General features: G+C 41.3%; 2 protein-coding genes across 2 annotated transcripts in view; both read left to right on the forward strand.

The window, feature by feature from the left end:
• The window catches only part of ZFAND3 (zinc finger AN1-type containing 3), a 126,695-nt gene that overhangs the window by 90,647 nt on the left and 18,535 nt on the right, over positions 1-17,513 (forward strand). Inside the window, exon 6 of the mRNA XM_070734264.1 lies at positions 1,550-1,720. Within this exon, the coding sequence (XP_070590365.1) occupies positions 1,550-1,720 (171 nt within the window). The remainder of the gene's footprint in view (positions 1-1,549; positions 1,721-17,513) is intronic.
• LOC139157461 (uncharacterized) lies at positions 14,928-17,142 on the forward strand. The gene is made up of 2 exons (XM_070734256.1): positions 14,928-16,170; positions 16,756-17,142. Exons 1-2 carry the CDS (start codon positions 15,034-15,036, stop codon positions 17,059-17,061), a joined length of 1,443 nt encoding a protein of 480 aa, XP_070590357.1. The 5' UTR covers positions 14,928-15,033; the 3' UTR covers positions 17,062-17,142.

The following is a 17,513-nucleotide window of genomic DNA, read 5'->3' on the forward strand; positions in this document are numbered from 1 at the left end:
ATGAAATACAGTACATTAATAGGGCCATATTATAGGAAATTTCTATGATTACATGTTGCAGTTCTGACTTGGAACAGCCATCAGTAAAATGAAACAGTTTGTTCACTACATATTTTTGCGTGTATATATAAACAAAGTTCTTAATCATGAATGGAACCTAGTTACTGTCTTCTAAACTTTATGCAAGAGGTTGGATGGATGGATTTCTTTTAAAACAAAAAAGACTGGTGAAATAGAATCTGTTACATCATGAAAAAATGTTATTCATGGGATTCCTTAGAGTCTATTACTTTCTCTAATCAAATCCAGTTTAATAGAATAAACAATGAAGATCTGCAAAAGTATTTACCCCAAAATTGCAAATAAGCTTCTGTACAAATTTAATGTTTAGGTTTTTGGTTGGAATTAGATGAATAATGTTATTGATAGTTCACTAAGTAATTTGTTGTTGCCAAGTTAGAAAAATAAAACCTTTCAATATGCGATACATTATATTATGCTGGTGCCATAAAAATTACAGTATTGGGAGAAAATTTCTGAACTTTTTATAACTTTATAAATCAATAACTATCTACTTACAATGTGATCTGAAGTTTATTTAACTTCTATAATACGGGACACTGTTTTCGATGTAGCCTGCTTAATCAGAATTTCTTTATCTATTAATAAGACCATAAGTTGGGGCAAGTATTAAAACTATTATTTTATCCACCTTTTTCTCTAACAGTGTTGTGTATTAACAAATGTTCATGTAATTTTACTACATACTGATTTGGGGTGTTTCTAACTTATTTCACTTAATATAGTACAAATAGCAAGATGTATGGGTGTGTGTGTGTGTGAGAGAGAGAGAGACGGGGGAGTAGTAGTAGTAGTAAGTTTGAAAATACTTTCTTGTATTCTGATTATCTACAGGCTAATCATCTTTTAGTCAAAAAACGAAATGTGTTTTCCTGTTTATTTTCTTAGTCCACATTTTTTAAAACACATGGTCATTGATGACAAGTTGTAAGGAGATCCTTTGTGCCTTTTAGATAAATAACAGTATGTAGATGTTAGGTGTTGTGTTTGGCTTTTCATGCCTTTGTATAAGCATTTACATTTAGATTGTTATCCTCGAAGGGAGAAAGCACAGTAGGGTGCTTTCATATAGTTTTGGTTATTGGAGCTACACCAATGCACTGTACCTTAAAAATTGTTCTCCTGCTTAGGCAGGAAATGGCTAAATTTGTGTCAAATTGTTTCTCATCAAATGCAACATTGGTTTGCATGGGGACAGTGGAGATGAGATTGTATGTGAGAATCTATAAACAAAGGCTGTAGTTGTTAGATTAATGCATTTCTCTATGTGTCATAATCAAGTCAGTAGCTAATTTGTTTTGCTACAAAGTTTTCTTCTGTTTTTATGTTTCAAAAAGTGCATGCAAACCCAAATAGAAAGGAGAATACTATTTGCATTTTTTAAGTTGCACGCATTAATTAACGACAACTGTGGCTAAAGTAGAACTCCCACTAATGCTGCATTCCAAATGTTTCCCAAAACTAATAGAGTCACAGGTGGAGAGCGAGCCTTCTCCTGAGAAACGGCCACGGTTATCGGAGGATGGTCACGATGGACCTGAAGAAATCAGCCGTTCCAAACAGAAGAGCAGACGCAGGTGTTTCCAGTGCCAAACAAAATTGGAGCTGGTACAACAAGAGCTGGGATCATGTCGCTGTGGTAAGAACTGATAGATGGGATTGAATGAAGTTTTCTTTTAACGTCCCACCCAGTAAGGAATAATATGAGCTACATTGTAGCGGGGAAAAAATAATAGCAAAACCTGCACAATAACTTTAGTAGATTAAATAGCAATAGCACTTAGACTTATATACCGCTTCACAGTGTTTTACAGCTCTCTTTAAGCAGTTACAGAGCCAGCATATTGCTCCCAAAAATCTGGGTCCTCATCCTTGGAAGGATGGAAGTCTGAGTCAACGAGCTGGTGAAATTCGAACTGCCAAACTGCTGGCAGTCAGCAGAAGTAGCATGTAGTACTGCATTCTAACTACTGTGGCACCACGGCTCATCTGAAAAAGATTGATATTATTATTGTAATAATATTTTGTATGTAAAGAGGGAGATTATAGATTTATATTACACTATTTTGATTTAGCGAACTATTGAAGTACCTTGCTTTGAGTGAAAGTTCTGAATATTCTGTCATTAGATATAGCACTCATATGAAGCTGCTTTTTTTCCATCCTTCTTTCCATCTATTCTAGATCATTATTCTAACATCTTCCAGGGGTTCTAGACAGACATTTTCAGCCATTCTAGATATTAAATCTTGAATTTTGTAAATACGAAGCATGTATTCTCCTAAGCTCTTCCATAAGCCTTTTGTATAGTTTTAAAAAGTTTATGTCCAACCCAGAGGGTCATCGTACATATAAAAGTTCCACTGTATCAAACTGAGCCTCCATCTAAAGATTTCTTATAATTACTTTTCCATGAAGGACATAATTACTTTTCCATGAAGGACATAAATCACAGGATCTCTGTGAGGTGTTCCATGGCATCACGCTTCTTCACTGAAGTGGGAACGATCAAGTACAATGAATTATCATGAAAAGAAACTAGGAGTAATTCATGTCATCGGAACATTATATTAACTTAACTTGGTAGCAATTTGAATTCCCTATATTTATTCACCTTGCATCTCTAAGTTGTTATAATCTCTCATAGAACTAAAACTAAACACCATTATTTATTGATGAAACATAATATCTATTAGTACAGTAATGCTACTCTGTAAGTTCAAGATTCAAAATGACCAGACTATACTAGGGTTGAGAAGTTGTCACATGTATCTACATACCTGAAAGGGAAAATAAGCTGCTGACTACATATCTGTCTTAAGATTTATACTTACAGGGCTCTGTTTAAAATGTTGTTCTTGGATTTCCTCGGTAAAATACAAATTAGACAGTTTAAAAAAACTGCTTAAACATGACTATCTGAGATATTTATTGTTATACTAGTGCATTTGTCAGAGTTTGATGAAAGGCACTTGCTGACACTGAGGCATTCTAGGCATAAAATTTGTCTCAGTAAAAGAAAGGTGAATATAGTTGTGCTTGAAAATATTCTGAATATTAAAATATTAATAGTGCACTTAGCTTTTGAAACAACCCAATTAGGTTAAAAAATAATGCTTGTTTGCTTGGTTGACTCCAATTGCTCAGCAAAGCTGCATTGGTGCTGGAGAAGAGCTGGCAGTATTCTCCAAGTGCTTTTCTCTGGGGCTGTCTCCAGAGACTACTACTGTACTATGTTGGTTGAAAGGTTTTCTCAAATGGTATAATGTTATAGGGTGTGTGTGTGTGTAATATATGAAAAGAGAACTTTAGGGTAGGGTTATTTGGAAAGAATTCCAATCTGCCCCATTCTTCCAATAGGAATATTCCTGATCCAAATTTCTGCCACAAAAAGGAGGCATCCCTTTTTAAGAGTAGCATTTGTGATCTCTACCTTTTTCCATGTATTCCTCTATAAATACCAATAGCGTTTAGACCTATATACTGCTTTTACAGCCCTCTCTAAGTGGTTTACAGAGTCATCATATTGCCCCTAACAATTTGGGTCCTCATTTTACTGACCTCGAAGGATGGAAGGCCGAGTCAACTTTGAAATTTTTAAAAATTGTAAAAAAAACCTCCTCCAATTTAATTATTAAATATCATAGCATCCAAATATTTTCACATCTGATCTTTTTTGTTAGGGGGAGGTCCTCAGCTGTGCAATATCATGCTTCAATGGTGCTATGGTAATAGCGGTTGAATATATTTCTGTTGTGCTTAATATTTATGTTTGATAATAAAGCTGGCATCTGTCTCTTGAATACATATGAGAAAATGTATCAACCCCCTACAACTTTATTGTATTTAATGTATTCATTCTTTTAAAAATACATTCCTTAAGGGGGTGATTGGCATTTCTGTCTAAGCCTGTTGTTGCATTTAGAGATAATACTAGAAAATGCTAGTCATGTCAGGTCTGCTGAAAAATGAGTAATTTTAATACTATAAATATTTAAAAATGTACATACTGCTACATAAGGATTTGGAGGCAAAATCTTCCCATTCCTAATTGGTACATAGAGTTAATAAGTTTTAACTTATGTTGTTTAATATTAAGATTAACAAATTAGCAAATATGTTTATTATATTAAAATAAGTTAATACAAATGTGATGTCAGGTTTTTAAGTCCAGCCCTATAGTTAAAATAAATCAAATATAGGCATTGCTGTTTTTTCTGCTTGAAATGCTACTCACCTGCTTTAGAATACATTTTTTTATCTCTTGCAGAACACAAGTTCTTTTACAGTAGCTATGAGAGATAAAATGAGGATTTTTTCCCATGTAAATAGTGCAAATCTCGATTTAAGTGGAGACTGGAATTTTGTTTCTAGTTAATTCTGAACTATTGCTCTGTCAATTGGAAAGCAGACATTTCAAATGTCAAAAAATACCCAGTAACTCTAGAAACATACTATTCCAAAATGTGTGTTTTATCACTCTGGCTCCCCCCCCCCCCCTTCTAAGGATATTAGTAATTGTTTTCCCAATTTGTAACAACATATTTTGACTCCAGTAATGGTTGTCACATTCACCTAAATGGCTAATTTTATTTGTTTATTTAGTGCTTTTAAGTCAGTTTTTATTTCCTGGACAAATTGCTGCAATTTTCTTGGCAAGGCTTTCAGAAGAGGCTTGCCTTTATCTTCTTAAGCCAGCAACTGGCTCAAGCTTACCCAGCTGGCTTTGTGCCTCAAACAGAGACTAGAACTCATGGTCTCCTAGTTTCTAACCGGATGTCTTAACTGAAAATCTTAAAACACCTCAGTTATTTCATAATGAAAGTATCTTGGTTCTATTTATGTATTGTTTTCAATTTGTACAGTAAAACAGTAGTTAGCATTTGTGCAGATGTACTCTTTTCCCTTTAGGTTTTATTTCAGTTTTTATATGACAAAATTCCTTCAGGAGTAGTAACAAATAGCTGGCTCTATTCTCTAAGTAGGACAACATGCTAAAATATCAAGCTAATCCCTAATAACATAATGTTGTAATAAGAAAAAATGCAAAATGAGGTTTATCTGCATTTTTTTACTTTGCATTTTCTTCTTAATTCCTTGATAGACAATTACTTAATAATTGGTGAAGCCATGTACATTGAAGTAATGAATATTTATTGTCTCCATTTTTAAAATAGTAGTATCTGTTGGTTGGGACTTCTGGAATTCAATCTCTCTCTCTCTCTCTCTCTCTCTCTCTCTCTCTCTCTCTCTCTCTCTCTCTCCCTCCCTCCCTCCCTCCCTCCCTCTCTCTCTCTCTCTCTCCCTCCCTCTCTCTCTCTCTGTCTCTCCCTTCCTCCTTCCCTCCTTCTTCCCTCCTTCCTTCCTTACCAGAAGCCTATGTTTGAGGGGGTCCCAGGCAGTATGTCTTCTCTGCCCTGGGGCCTGCTTTATGAAACACTCCCCCCAAAATTAGGCCAGCTCCATCAATTTTGATGTTCTAAAAGTCCCTCAAGATTTGGTTATGCTACCAGACCTTGTTGTCCAAGGAAAAAGAGAAAAAAAATAGATGGCTCCTCTATTGAGATGGATGTCCTCTCTCTCTCTCTCTCTCTCTCTCTCTCTCTCTCTCTATCTATCTATCTATCTATCTATCTATCTATCTCTATCTCCATTTTTAACTATGATTTGTATATATTTTAGATGCCTGTTATGTTATTTTTATTGATAACTGTACACACCCAGAGTCACTTCTCATGAGATAGGCAGCTGTATGTTTTTGTTAATAAATAAGTACAGATTTTAGAATCTACTCTACTTCATTCATCCATTCATCATATTACATGTCTCATGTATCAAAGGTAATCTAAATTTATGGGGCATACCCAGACTATTATATGATAATGTAGCTTTCTACCAGTATGCTCCAAACTTAGTGTAGACAAACTGGATATTGACACTGGCTTTATAGGCACTAAAACTGATAATGAGAACTGCTATAGTTTTAATTTACTTGCACTTTTTTATAATTTGTGCGAGACTTTTCCTAAATAACCATATGTGAAGTAAAATCTGGAGGATGTTACTAGTTTTATAACATAATTGCAATCCAAACAAGTATGTAACCTATGCATAATTAAGATATCATTTTTATTTATCTTCAAATATTTGAAGATATTGGAATTTAATTTTTATATTCTAAAGATTAGAACTTGAAACATCGAATTACAAAAATGAATTTCAGTAAATGCTAGGAGCAATCAAAATACAGTGATACCTCGTCTTACAAACCCCTCATCATACAAACTTTTCGAGATACAAACCCGGGGTTTAAGATTTTTTTGCCTCTTCTTCCAAACTATTTTCACCTTACAAACCCAAGCCTCCGCCACTGGGATGACCCGCCTTCCGACTTCGGTTGCCAGCAAAGCACTCCTTTTTGCGCTGCTGGGATTTCCCTGAGGATCCCCTCCATGGAAAACACCACCTCCAGACTTCCGTGCTTTTGCGATGCTGCAATTTCGCTGAAGGCTCCCCTCACTGAAAACCAGACTTCCATTGCCAGCGAAGCACCCATTTTTGCGCTGCTGGGATTCCTCTGCTGGGATTCCTCTGCAGCGTCACAAAAACACGGAAGTCTAAAGGTGGGGTTTCCCATGGAGGGGAGCCTCAGGAGAATCCCAGCAGCACAAAAACGGGTGCTTCGGCTGGCAAAAGGGGTGTGTTTTGGGCTTGCATGCATTAATCGCTTTTCCATTGATTCCTATGGGAAACATTGTTTCGTCTTACAAACTTTTCACCTTATAAACCTCGTCCCGGAATCAATTAAGTACGTAAGACGAGGTATCACTGTATTCTCTATAATTCTCTGTTTTTTCCACATATCCAATGTTATTGTATGGAAAGTCTAATATTCTCTATTCTCTGTGGCGGCCCCAGCCCTCTGGAACCAACTCCCCCCGGAGATTAGAACTGCCCCCACCCTTCCTGTCTTTCGTAAACTACTTAAGACTCACTTATACCGCCAGGCATGGGGGAGTTGAGACACTTTTCCCCCAGGCTATTTTTTATACTTTGTTTTATGTTTGGTATGAATGTTGCTGTTTGGTTTTTAAGTAATGATAGGGTTTTATATGTTTTTAATATTAGATTTGTTCCACTGTTATATTGTTTTTATTGCTGTTGTGAGCCGCCCCGAGTCTTTGGAGAGGGGCGGCATACAACTAATAGTATATAATTACATTGAATATTTTTTTAAATCCCATTATCAAAAGGGTCTCTTGTAGACATGAAGCATTTGGGGCAATGTCTTACCTAGCATTCTACTGAATTCTTCTAACATTGAAATTAATTTACATCTCCCCTTTGTCACCAGGCAGTATTTGTAGGATAAGGGGGCAGAGCAGGAAAGAATCAGAGTTTAAATCATCCGTTTCTGCCTCTAGTCAAGGATGCTTCATAATTATTCATATACTGTTCTTTGCTGAGAATATCTAAAGCATGAAATTTTAGTTAAATTATTGCTGCTGTAATAATAATGCTGCAATGATAACGGTGCAGGATTACTTCGCTTTCAAAACAGTTTTCATTGTTATGAAGTATTTAAGGTACCTGAATATCAGCAACATTGTTATTCTATTACATTATGAGCATTTAAGAGGATTGTAGGACTGGGAAAGAGGATATTCCAAATATTTTACTAAAGAATCAGCACAAAGATCCTTGAAATACAAATTCAGAGTGCCTTTCTTCAAGAAAGAATTCCTTGTGTATACTGACATTTTTCTACTGTTCAGTATGGGTTATTAACTGCTGACAAGAAATTCACATCTCATAAATAATTCTTAAGAGCCATTGCTGTATAAATTGAATGTGTTATGAATTGTGATGGTTCTTTTTGTACTGTGCTGTGCCTAGAGCAGAAAGAACAGTGTATGTCGTTTCCATTAATTTCTAATGAGGTGCCAATTAAAGGAAAGGAAGAACCTCAGAAGGAAAGTAATCGGGCCACCCTGAATCTTCTATCCTGCAGCTGTCAGAGAAGCAGGGCCCCAAACCTTTCCTAAAAATTCCATTAAATTACAATCTCATCTAGTGCTCACACAGACAAATTCAGTTTCCCTTTGATTTTCAAAAGACCGATTTGTAAGACGGGTTCTGCATTTTCTCCCACAGCAAACTGGAAGAAGCAAGGGAATTGTTAATTGCCTCTGCACATTTCAGGCTGAGGAAGAAAATGTGGAAGCAACTTTTCATTTTATATATCTTTAACTGACTAAACTTTAAATCAAGAATCCTACAATAATTACACTTTCCTGTATATGATTTTTCTAGATTCCAGTTATATCACGATTTGCTGACAACAGTAATCTACAGTATTTTATTGGACAAGCTTCTATATAGTTTAATATTACATTGGATATAATGGCTGCCCAAAAGATAATTTAATATGTTAGTTTCACTGGGCAGTAAAAAAAAAGGATATTATTAAATAAATTTATGTTAACAAATATGAGTATTTGCAAAATCTATTTGACGTGTTCTTACACTTTCCTGATAAGAAGACAAAAAGAGCCTTTTCCAGAAATAATTTACTTGTGAAAAATTCATTAAGTTTTCCTAACCAATTAACAATGATTTATTCCTGAATAACAGCCTATGAATATTTGCTGAGAAAAACAAAAGATTCCATTTTAAATAAATGAATGAGATGCAGACATACTGCTGAAAATTATTTAGGTGTCGCTGACAATTAGGTGTAACTTTAAAGGGACTGCTAGATTACAATTAATAATTAATATTCCTAATTGCTAATGATTCATCCCTTCCCCCAAAAAACAAGATATACTAACTGTTTTCAAACTGGAATGTCCCCCACATCTAAATTTATTTATTAATTTTACTTCAATGTCACCCAATCCCGAAGGACTCATATGTGTTTCTCAGTCTATAACCACAGGAAATACAGTGATGCTGTGGCCAAAAATGGAATAAACCAAGTAACTAAAGCAAGAATGTTCGTTTGTTTGCTTGTTTGTTTCAACTTCTATGCCGCCCAATCCCGAAGGACGCAGGGCAGCGAATAGGAAGAAAGAATATTAATTGAGAAAAAAGTTAACTGTTTTCAGGAGAGAATGCCTGCCATGCAGGGCCATTCAAAGAACCCTGGATGATAATTCATGTGACTATAGAAATATTGAGTATGAACTTTTATATCATTTGAAAGACTAAATTTGCAGCATTTTATTACAAGGATCCCTCTGTTCTTATTAATCTAATGATTAACAGATGTGTTGATCCCCCAAACCAAGATTCTTCTGTTATTCCTAAAGAACAAATAAACATTGATCTTGATATTGAACTGTGTGCATAGAGCTCTTAAAATCCATGTCAGACATCCAGGAAAGCCTAAGGCACAGTTAAAACACTGCCCCCTGTCAGATGGGAGCCTTTCAAGTCTGTGTGGCGGAGTGACATGATCTAAATTTTATTTCATTAACGGTACCCTTTTTTGATAGAATTTAAAGAAAAACTAAAATGAATATTAAATTATTTTATTTATTATGTAAATTTCTTAAAGCAATTCTCCAAAATTATATAAAAGTCGTATATGAATGCTATTTGAGTTGTAGCTGTTTTCTAACTTTATGTTAGACCAACTCCAATAAAATTTTATATGGGGATTTATTTTAATGCATTAAACTTTTCCCATGCTTTGGTACTTTCTATACAAGTAGTCCTTGACTTAGAACCAGAATTGAGCCCAAAATTTATGTTGCTAACTAAAATATTTGTGAAGTGAACTTCACCCCATTTTACAACCTTTTGTGCCACAGTTGATAAATAAATCACTACAATTGTTAAATTAGTAATATGGTTGTTAATTGAATCTGGTTTCCCCATTGACTTTGCTTTCTCCTTTAAAACATTAAATTGCTTAATTTAACACTACCTAAGAGATGGGATTAAGACTTTCTAAGGCCAAAACAAAAATAATTCTGTACAGGAATATACTTAGACATTGCCCTTAAAACAGGTTTTTGAAATTTAAAACTATACCCTAGGTAATGATTCAGCTACTGTGGTACTAGATTAGGTATTTGTTGTATGCAAAATGCAGAGCATTCTAATTAAAGATAAATCCTAAATCCTACAAAATTAAAATATATCCAAAAATAGCCATTGAAAGCCAGTTTATCAGGCAACTAACCTGTTTCCTAATTAAATGTCTTAATTAATGATGTATGAATATGCATAATTTACATCAGAAAAAGACTGGATATGAATTTTCATATTTTAAATATTGCTAATTTCTTAACTTTTCCATAGCTTCAGTGGTCTGCTTGTTTTTTAAATGTGTTTCTGAATTATCTCAGAATAGGCCACTATTATCTCGTGTACATTCAAGGAAAATATGTCTCTAAAACAATAACTGCCTTAAGCTTATTGATTCTGTAAGTATTCATCAGAGGGACTTTTTCTTACAGTGATTATTATTTCATGATAAAATCATATCTTGGTTTCCTTCGTTCCTTCATTTTTTGATATGAACGAATTTAAATCCATCAATTAGGAATAGGTGGGTTGTTCTTTTATAAATATGCACAAGCTTATAAATCTGCCTCAGAAGAGTCTGTTTATTTGTGCCATTTGCTAGGCACTGAATGTTTTGGGCTTCTTGACATGTCAAAAATTAGGAAAATGCCTAAGTGAAGCTACTGTCATGTTGCGCGCACACATACCCAAGCAAAAGAAAAACAATTCTCTGTCTCCCTTTAAACAGTGACACGTGGTGGCAGCCTGCAGCTTGCCTAAAGTAAACGCAGGTGTCTAAATTTCAGCCCTAGCACCAGCAACTTAAAAAGGCTGCCTTCTACCATTCAAAGTGTTGGCTAGGACCTCCATGGCATTGGATCAGATTATCTGCGGGACCGCCTTCTGCCACATGAATCCCAGCGTCCAATTAAGTCCCACAGAGTCGGCCTTCTCCAGGTCCCGTCAGCTAGACAATGTTGCTTGGCGGGGCCTAGGGGTCCCCGGCCTTCTGGAATCAGCTCCCCTCAGAGATTTGCACTACCCCAACCCTCCTCGCCTTTTGAAAGAACTTAAAACCTTATTTATGCCGCTAGGCTTGGGGTCATTAGACCCCAGCCTCTGGCCATTGAATGTTTAATATGTTTGGTTGTATTGAATGAATGATTGTGATACTTAGTTTTTATATAACTATAATGTTATAATTTTTATAAAAAGTTTTTAGTTAATTGCCTATATCTGTGTTTCCCAACCTTAACTTGAAGATATTTAGACTTCAACTCCCAGAATTCCCCAGCCAGAAAATGCTGGCTGGGGAATTCTCCACTGCTTCTGGAAGGAGAGTCCAGGATGGGTTAACCCTCAATGCTATTGGTAGAGACTGAGTTATAAATTAATAAATTAACATGTTAATTAGGCACCGCCCCTTGCCTGCCCCCAAGGGCTCAGTTTCAAAAACTCAGTCGTTGGAGAGACACATGAGTTTACTGTAGTGAAATAATTTAGTTTTAAAAAAAGTGAATAAAATGTGTTGTTGTTGACTAATCTGTTTTATTTTCTGTTTCTTGTTTTTCAGGAACGTCTTGACAAGAAGAATGGGGTTTCTGCCCTCCGTGGGCACAACCCCCATCGTTTCCCCCGGGAAACCTCTTCCCTCAGCGGGTACAGTTTTGCGAAGGGGGTTCAGCCATGGGTCACTGGCCTCCGCGGCCAGACCCGGCTGCAGCCGAAGGTGGGGGGGTCCGCCCCCCCCACTGGGCGGCTGATGGGGAGTTACCCAGAGAGATCGCTCTCCCCAGGAAGAAAAGAAATCAGAGAGAGACCAGGAGTCCGAGGCAATGCGGCTCGGCTGTGTGACAGCCGCTCACCATATGTTCGGCGGCGAAAGGAATACAAAGCCGCCGCCGCCGCTAATGCCGCCGCCGCTGAGGTTTTTACCGGCTTTGGATCTTCGCGCGCTTGCGCGCTTGGGAGCCGACTCCCAGCTGATGAGCGGCAGTTCCTCTTCGGGGAAAGAGGCAATTAAAAGCGGCTGGCCAGGCTACGGCTCGGGGACCTCAGGTTTTCCTGACAGCCGGCAGGGTTGCGCGAGCACGGGCGACGGTGCATTACCGCCCTATTCTACCGCGACCGCCATTTTGGGCTCAAATTTGAGCGGGAAAACCCCCCCCTCTTACGTTGGAACGGAGAGTAAAAAAAGGCGCGAAGGTTCGCCTGAAGGGGTGGGGCGACGGGCAGAGTCCCTCGTCAACGGCGGCGGCCATTTTCTCCCTCGTTTTCACCGCTGTCACATCGCAGGCAGCCTTCGTGGGTGGCTACGTATACAACGGTTTTTCTTCTTCTTGTGAAGCTTGTCATCTTGTGACTACAATGGATCAGTCAAATGTTGGTGGTGAGCAAGCTGCCCCCTCGACTCCCGCTCCCAAGATTAAAGACAAGGGGAGATCTAAACCCAAGTCTTCACAGGGCCCCTCTCCCTCAGCCCTCAGGGAGGCGGAGAAGCGCATCTTGGCCCTAGAGCAACGATTGGAGACAGTTCTCCAGGCTCCCCCCTCGAATGTTGGGCCTTCTCCGGCTGTGGGTCATTTTCCACGACCCTTGACTCCTAGCTCAATGGCCCCAGGGGGTTTTCTACCAGGGAGAGATTGGTCCCCAGATCGCCAGGCTGATCCACAGCCTCAGCCTATTCAGAGTAGACCTGGCTCTGCAACCACTTCCAGGCCCTTGTGGGGGTTTTCACCCCAGGCCAAGGCAGGGCCTTCAGCTTCATTCACCCCTACTGCTGCTGGACTCAGAGACCAACATGACACCTGGCAGAGTCTCTCGCCAGCTGTTCAAGAGATGATCAACAATGTCTATTCACAGGGCATAGCAACGGGGGTGCAACAGTGCAACCAACAGCCACTTCAACCACAAAGACGGAATTTATGGTCTGCACCGCCCCTTTCAGGTGTGGGGTTCTCAGAGGAACCATCTTGGCATGAAGGTAGTGAAAAGGACTACGACTTCTCAGACGATGAGGCTTTACCTGAGCAGCCATCTGTCCCAGGGATCTTTAAACCTGCCTTGTTTCGCACACTGTTACACAAGGCCAAACAAGCAGTGGACCTGCCGGGCATTGCAAAGCCCGCAGACACTCCCAGATCTACTACATTGCTCAAAGAACCTCAGCCTGAAACAGACCATATTCCGGCATCAGATATTTTTATTCAAAATGCAAAGAGGCCATGGCAACACCCAGCTGCAGCTCAAGGCCCATCAATGCTGGAGCGCAAGCTGTATTCATTTGATGAAGAGGTTGAGAATCTTCTTCAGTTTCCCCCAATTGATCATCCAGTGGTAAATCTGGTGTCAAATGCCATGGTTCCAGCGGAATCGGGGGACAATTTGAAGCCGGAGGACAGGAAGGCAGAGATCCTTATAAGAAAATCACACTCCATGTCCGGCTGGGCCTTTCGTGCAGCGGCCGCTGCTTCTTTTTTCAATCGAGCGTCCATCGTTTGGATTGAGGACATGATGTCCCGCCTTGGACCGGAAGATGGCAGGATGAGACAGGACTTAAGTAAATTGTTAGCCGCAGCGGAGTTCTCGGCGGATGCCACTCTCCACTCTGCCAAATTTTCGGCAAGGGGGATGTCCACCAACTTGTCCTCAAGGCGCTTATTGTGGCTTAGAAGCTGGCCAGCCGACACCAAGTCGAAGTGGCGCCTGGCTTCCTCTCCCTTCCGCGGAGCTGATCTGTTTGGAGAAGTTCTCGATAAGGTCCTTGTCGAGGATAAGGACAAACGGAAGGTCCTGCCCAGGTCCAACAGACGGCAGGATAGGAGGTCTACGCCTTACAACAGGAGGCAGTCCTTTCGCTGGGACAACTCTTCCGGCACAGGTCAGAACCAAAGGCCCTATTCTCAGGGTCGTTTCAACCAAGCCTCATCCTTTCGGAATGACCGGGCCGGCTTCCAGGATAGAACCAGAGGCTATCAGCAGGCTCGACGCCCTTTTAGAGGTACAAGTCAGAGAGGCTTCAAGCGCCCCAAATGACTTCGACAGCACTCAACCGCTAGGGGGGAAGCTTCGCCTCTACAGTGCCTGCTGGCGTGCCACTTCCTCGGACAGGTGGGCAATAGCCACGGTGTCTGGAGGCCTAAGGTTGGAGTTCCTTCAGCCCCCACCCAACCGTTTCCTCCAGTGCCCGACACCAAGGAATACGACCAAAAAGAGGGAACTGTTTCAAGAAATACAACATCTGTTGCATATTCACGCTATAGAGCCGGTTCCACAGCACGCCAGGGGGACCGGTTTCTATTCCATGATCTTCACAGTTCCAAAGTCGTCGGGAGGTTGCCGTTTGATCCTGAATTTGAAGCAGTTAAATCTGTACATTCTGTACAGGAAATTCAGGATGCACTCGTTGCAAACCATCCTAGCGGCAGTTCGCCCCCAGGACCTTTTAACATCACTGGACCTGAAGGAGGCGTACCTACATGTACCAATTTACCCACCTCACCGAAGGTTCCTGCGTTTCTGCGTCGAAGGCGTCCATTATCAGTACAAGGCCATGCCATTCGGCCTTTCATCGGCGCCAAGAACCTTCACCAAACTGTTGGACGTCCTCACGGCGAGCCTACGTGCACAATCGGTGCGCCTGATGGCCTATTTGGACGATATTGTGATCCTGTCCAAATCTCAGGCCCAGGCCCAGCGAGATCTCGCCCTGACGATGAGCACCTTGACGGAGCACGGCTTTACTATCAATGTGCCCAAGAGCCAGTTGATTCCATCTACCACGCTCCTACATCTGGGCGCAATCATAGACACGACCTCATGTATGGTGTATCTTTCCCGAGACAGGCGGAAGAACATCATTTCTCTCATTTCTTCCCTTCAGAAGGACAGGAAGTCGTCCATGGCCTTCTTGTCCAAAGTTCTGGGAACTCTGGTCTCATGTATAGGGATCATTCCATGGGCCAGACACCACATCCGAAGCCTTCAATGGTTTCTTCTCCCGGCACAGAAGGTCAGGACAAGTCATTCCAATGTGCGAGTCCGCCTGCCGAGGGATGTGAAAGAATCCCTGGCATGGTGGGCCTCCCCAGCCTTGTACCGAGGGCTGTCGTTTCGCACTCACGACCTACTCACACTGACGACGGATGCCAGCTTGTCGGGTTGGGGAGCGCATATCGGTCAACAATGCGCCCAGGGACTCTGGTCCACGGAGGACCTCAACCCGGTGAACATCAATCTGTTAGAGCTAAGGGCAGTCTTTCTGGCACTCCAACACTTCACCCTTCTAGTACAGAACAAGCATGTATTAGTCTTGACGGACAATGTCGCGACCAAGGCCTACCTCAACCACCAGGGGGGTACCAGGTCACGACGCCTCATGCAGGAGGCTTCAGCCCTCTTCACCTGGGCCGAGAGGAATCTGCAATCGTTATCAGCAGAGCATATCGCAGGAGTGGACAACACTCAGGCCGATTGGCTGAGCAGAACCACGCTCGACCCGACGGAATGGAAGCTGGACTCGCAACTATTCCGGATGATCACGGAGCGCTTCGGCACGCCTCTGGTGGACATGTTCGCAACGCACAACAATGCGCAACTCCCCAGATATTATACCCGCTACCCCTCGCACGAAGCGGAGGGGGTCGATGCCTTAATTTCCAGTTGGCCACAAGGTCTCCTCTATGCCTACCCGCCGACAAAGATTCTGCAAAAAGTAGTCGACAAGATTTTGCAGGAGAAGGCAGAAGTGATTCTGGTGGCCCCGTACTGGCCTCGCAGACCATGGTTTTCGGACCTAGTGTCCCTCTCAGTCTCCCCGCCATGGAGGATTCCGGACACGAAAATATCCCTCAGCCAAGGATCAGTCCAACACCCAGATCCCCAGTGGTTCCAGTTGACCGTCTGGAGATTGAGCGGGGCAGATTGAGAGAACATAACTTGCCTGATGACATTATTTCAACAATGCAGGCAGCTAGGAGGCCATCCACCTCAAGAATATACCAGGCCACCTGGTCGGCCTTCTGTAAATTCTGTCAGGAGAACAACATGGACTTGGCGTCAGCTTCAGTGTTACAGGTATTGGGGTTCCTCCAGGCAGGTTTGAAGCGAGGTTTAGCTCCAAATACCCTCAGGAGGCAGGTCGCAGCTCTGTCAACTGTTATTAGAACAGGAGAGTTTAGGTCTCTATCCTTCCATCCTTGGATAAAGGATTTTCTTAAAGGTGCTGCGAATACTAATCCCCCACCAATTCATCGCTTCCCGTCATGGGACCTGTCACTGGTGCTAAAGGCATTGACCGGTCCGCCATTTGAACCACTACGGTCCATAGCACTTAGGCTCCTTACTATTAAAACGGCCTTCTTGGTCGCGATTACGTCAGCCAGAAGGGTTTCGGACATTTCAGCCCTCTCCATACGTCCAGATCTTTGTATATTTTACCCTGACAGACTGGTTTTAAGGTTAGATCCAACTTTTATACCTAAAATCAATTCCCTGTTTCACAGGAAACAAGAGATAGTGTTACCTGATTTTTGTACTCATGGACACCATCAGTTAGAACTCCGGTGGCACAAGCTGGATGTCAGGAGAGCAGTCAAAATATATATTAGAAGGACAGAGTCCTTTAGAAGGTCTGAAAGGTTGTTCATCTCTTTCTCACAGACTAGATCGGGGCTTGGGGTCTCTCCCAGGTCAATCAGCCGTTGGATCCGCGAGTGTATTGCTGAGGCTTACGGAACTACACCTCACATTCTCCCTCAGGGGATTACTGCTCATTCCACTCGCAGCGCGGCCACATCAGCAGCCTGGAGGACGCAGGCTTCGGCCGAGGACATATGCCGGGCAGCAACGTGGACTGCTCCTTCTACGTTTATCCGGCATTATAAACTGGACATGTACGCCTCAGCTGAGGCTTCGTTTGGGAGGAGGGTTTTGCAGAGGGTTTGTTCTTCTACTGTTGATCCATGAATCTGCACTCTCCCACCCTTGGACTAGAACTGGGGTATATCCCATCCTGGACTCTCCTTCCAGAAGCAGTGGAGAAGAACCGTTGTACCTACCTGAACGGTCTTCTCGATGCTCTGGAAGGAGAGTCCAGACCCGCCCAAGTAATCGTTTGATTCAAGGGATTGGGTTTACAGCTTTTAGTTGGTTGTGTTGATATGGGTTCAATAAAATTGTGTTGAATTATAATGACTTCGTTTTTTGAAACTGAGCCCTTGGGGGCAGGCAAGGGGCGGTGCCTAATTAACATGTTAATTTATTAATTTATAACTCAGTCTCTACCAATAGCATTGAGGGTTAACCCATCCTGGACTCTCCTTCCAGAGCATCGAGAAGACCGTTCAGGTAGGTACAACGGTTCTTCTGGGAGTTGAAGTCCAAATATCTTCAAGTTGCCAAGGTTGGGAAACACTGGT

Source organism: Erythrolamprus reginae, chromosome 1 (assembly GCF_031021105.1).
Source record: "Erythrolamprus reginae isolate rEryReg1 chromosome 1, rEryReg1.hap1, whole genome shotgun sequence".
NCBI lineage: Eukaryota > Metazoa > Chordata > Lepidosauria > Squamata > Dipsadidae > Erythrolamprus > Erythrolamprus reginae.

Coding starts and splice junctions, on each gene's coding strand:
- LOC139157461 (XM_070734256.1), top strand. CDS start 15,034: ATGTATAGGGATCATTCCATGGGCCAGACACCACATCCGAAGCCTTCA. Junction 16,171..16,755: donor CGTCAGCTTCAGTGTTACAG/GTATTGGGGTTC, acceptor TCTTTCTCACAG/ACTAGATCGGGGCTTGGGGT.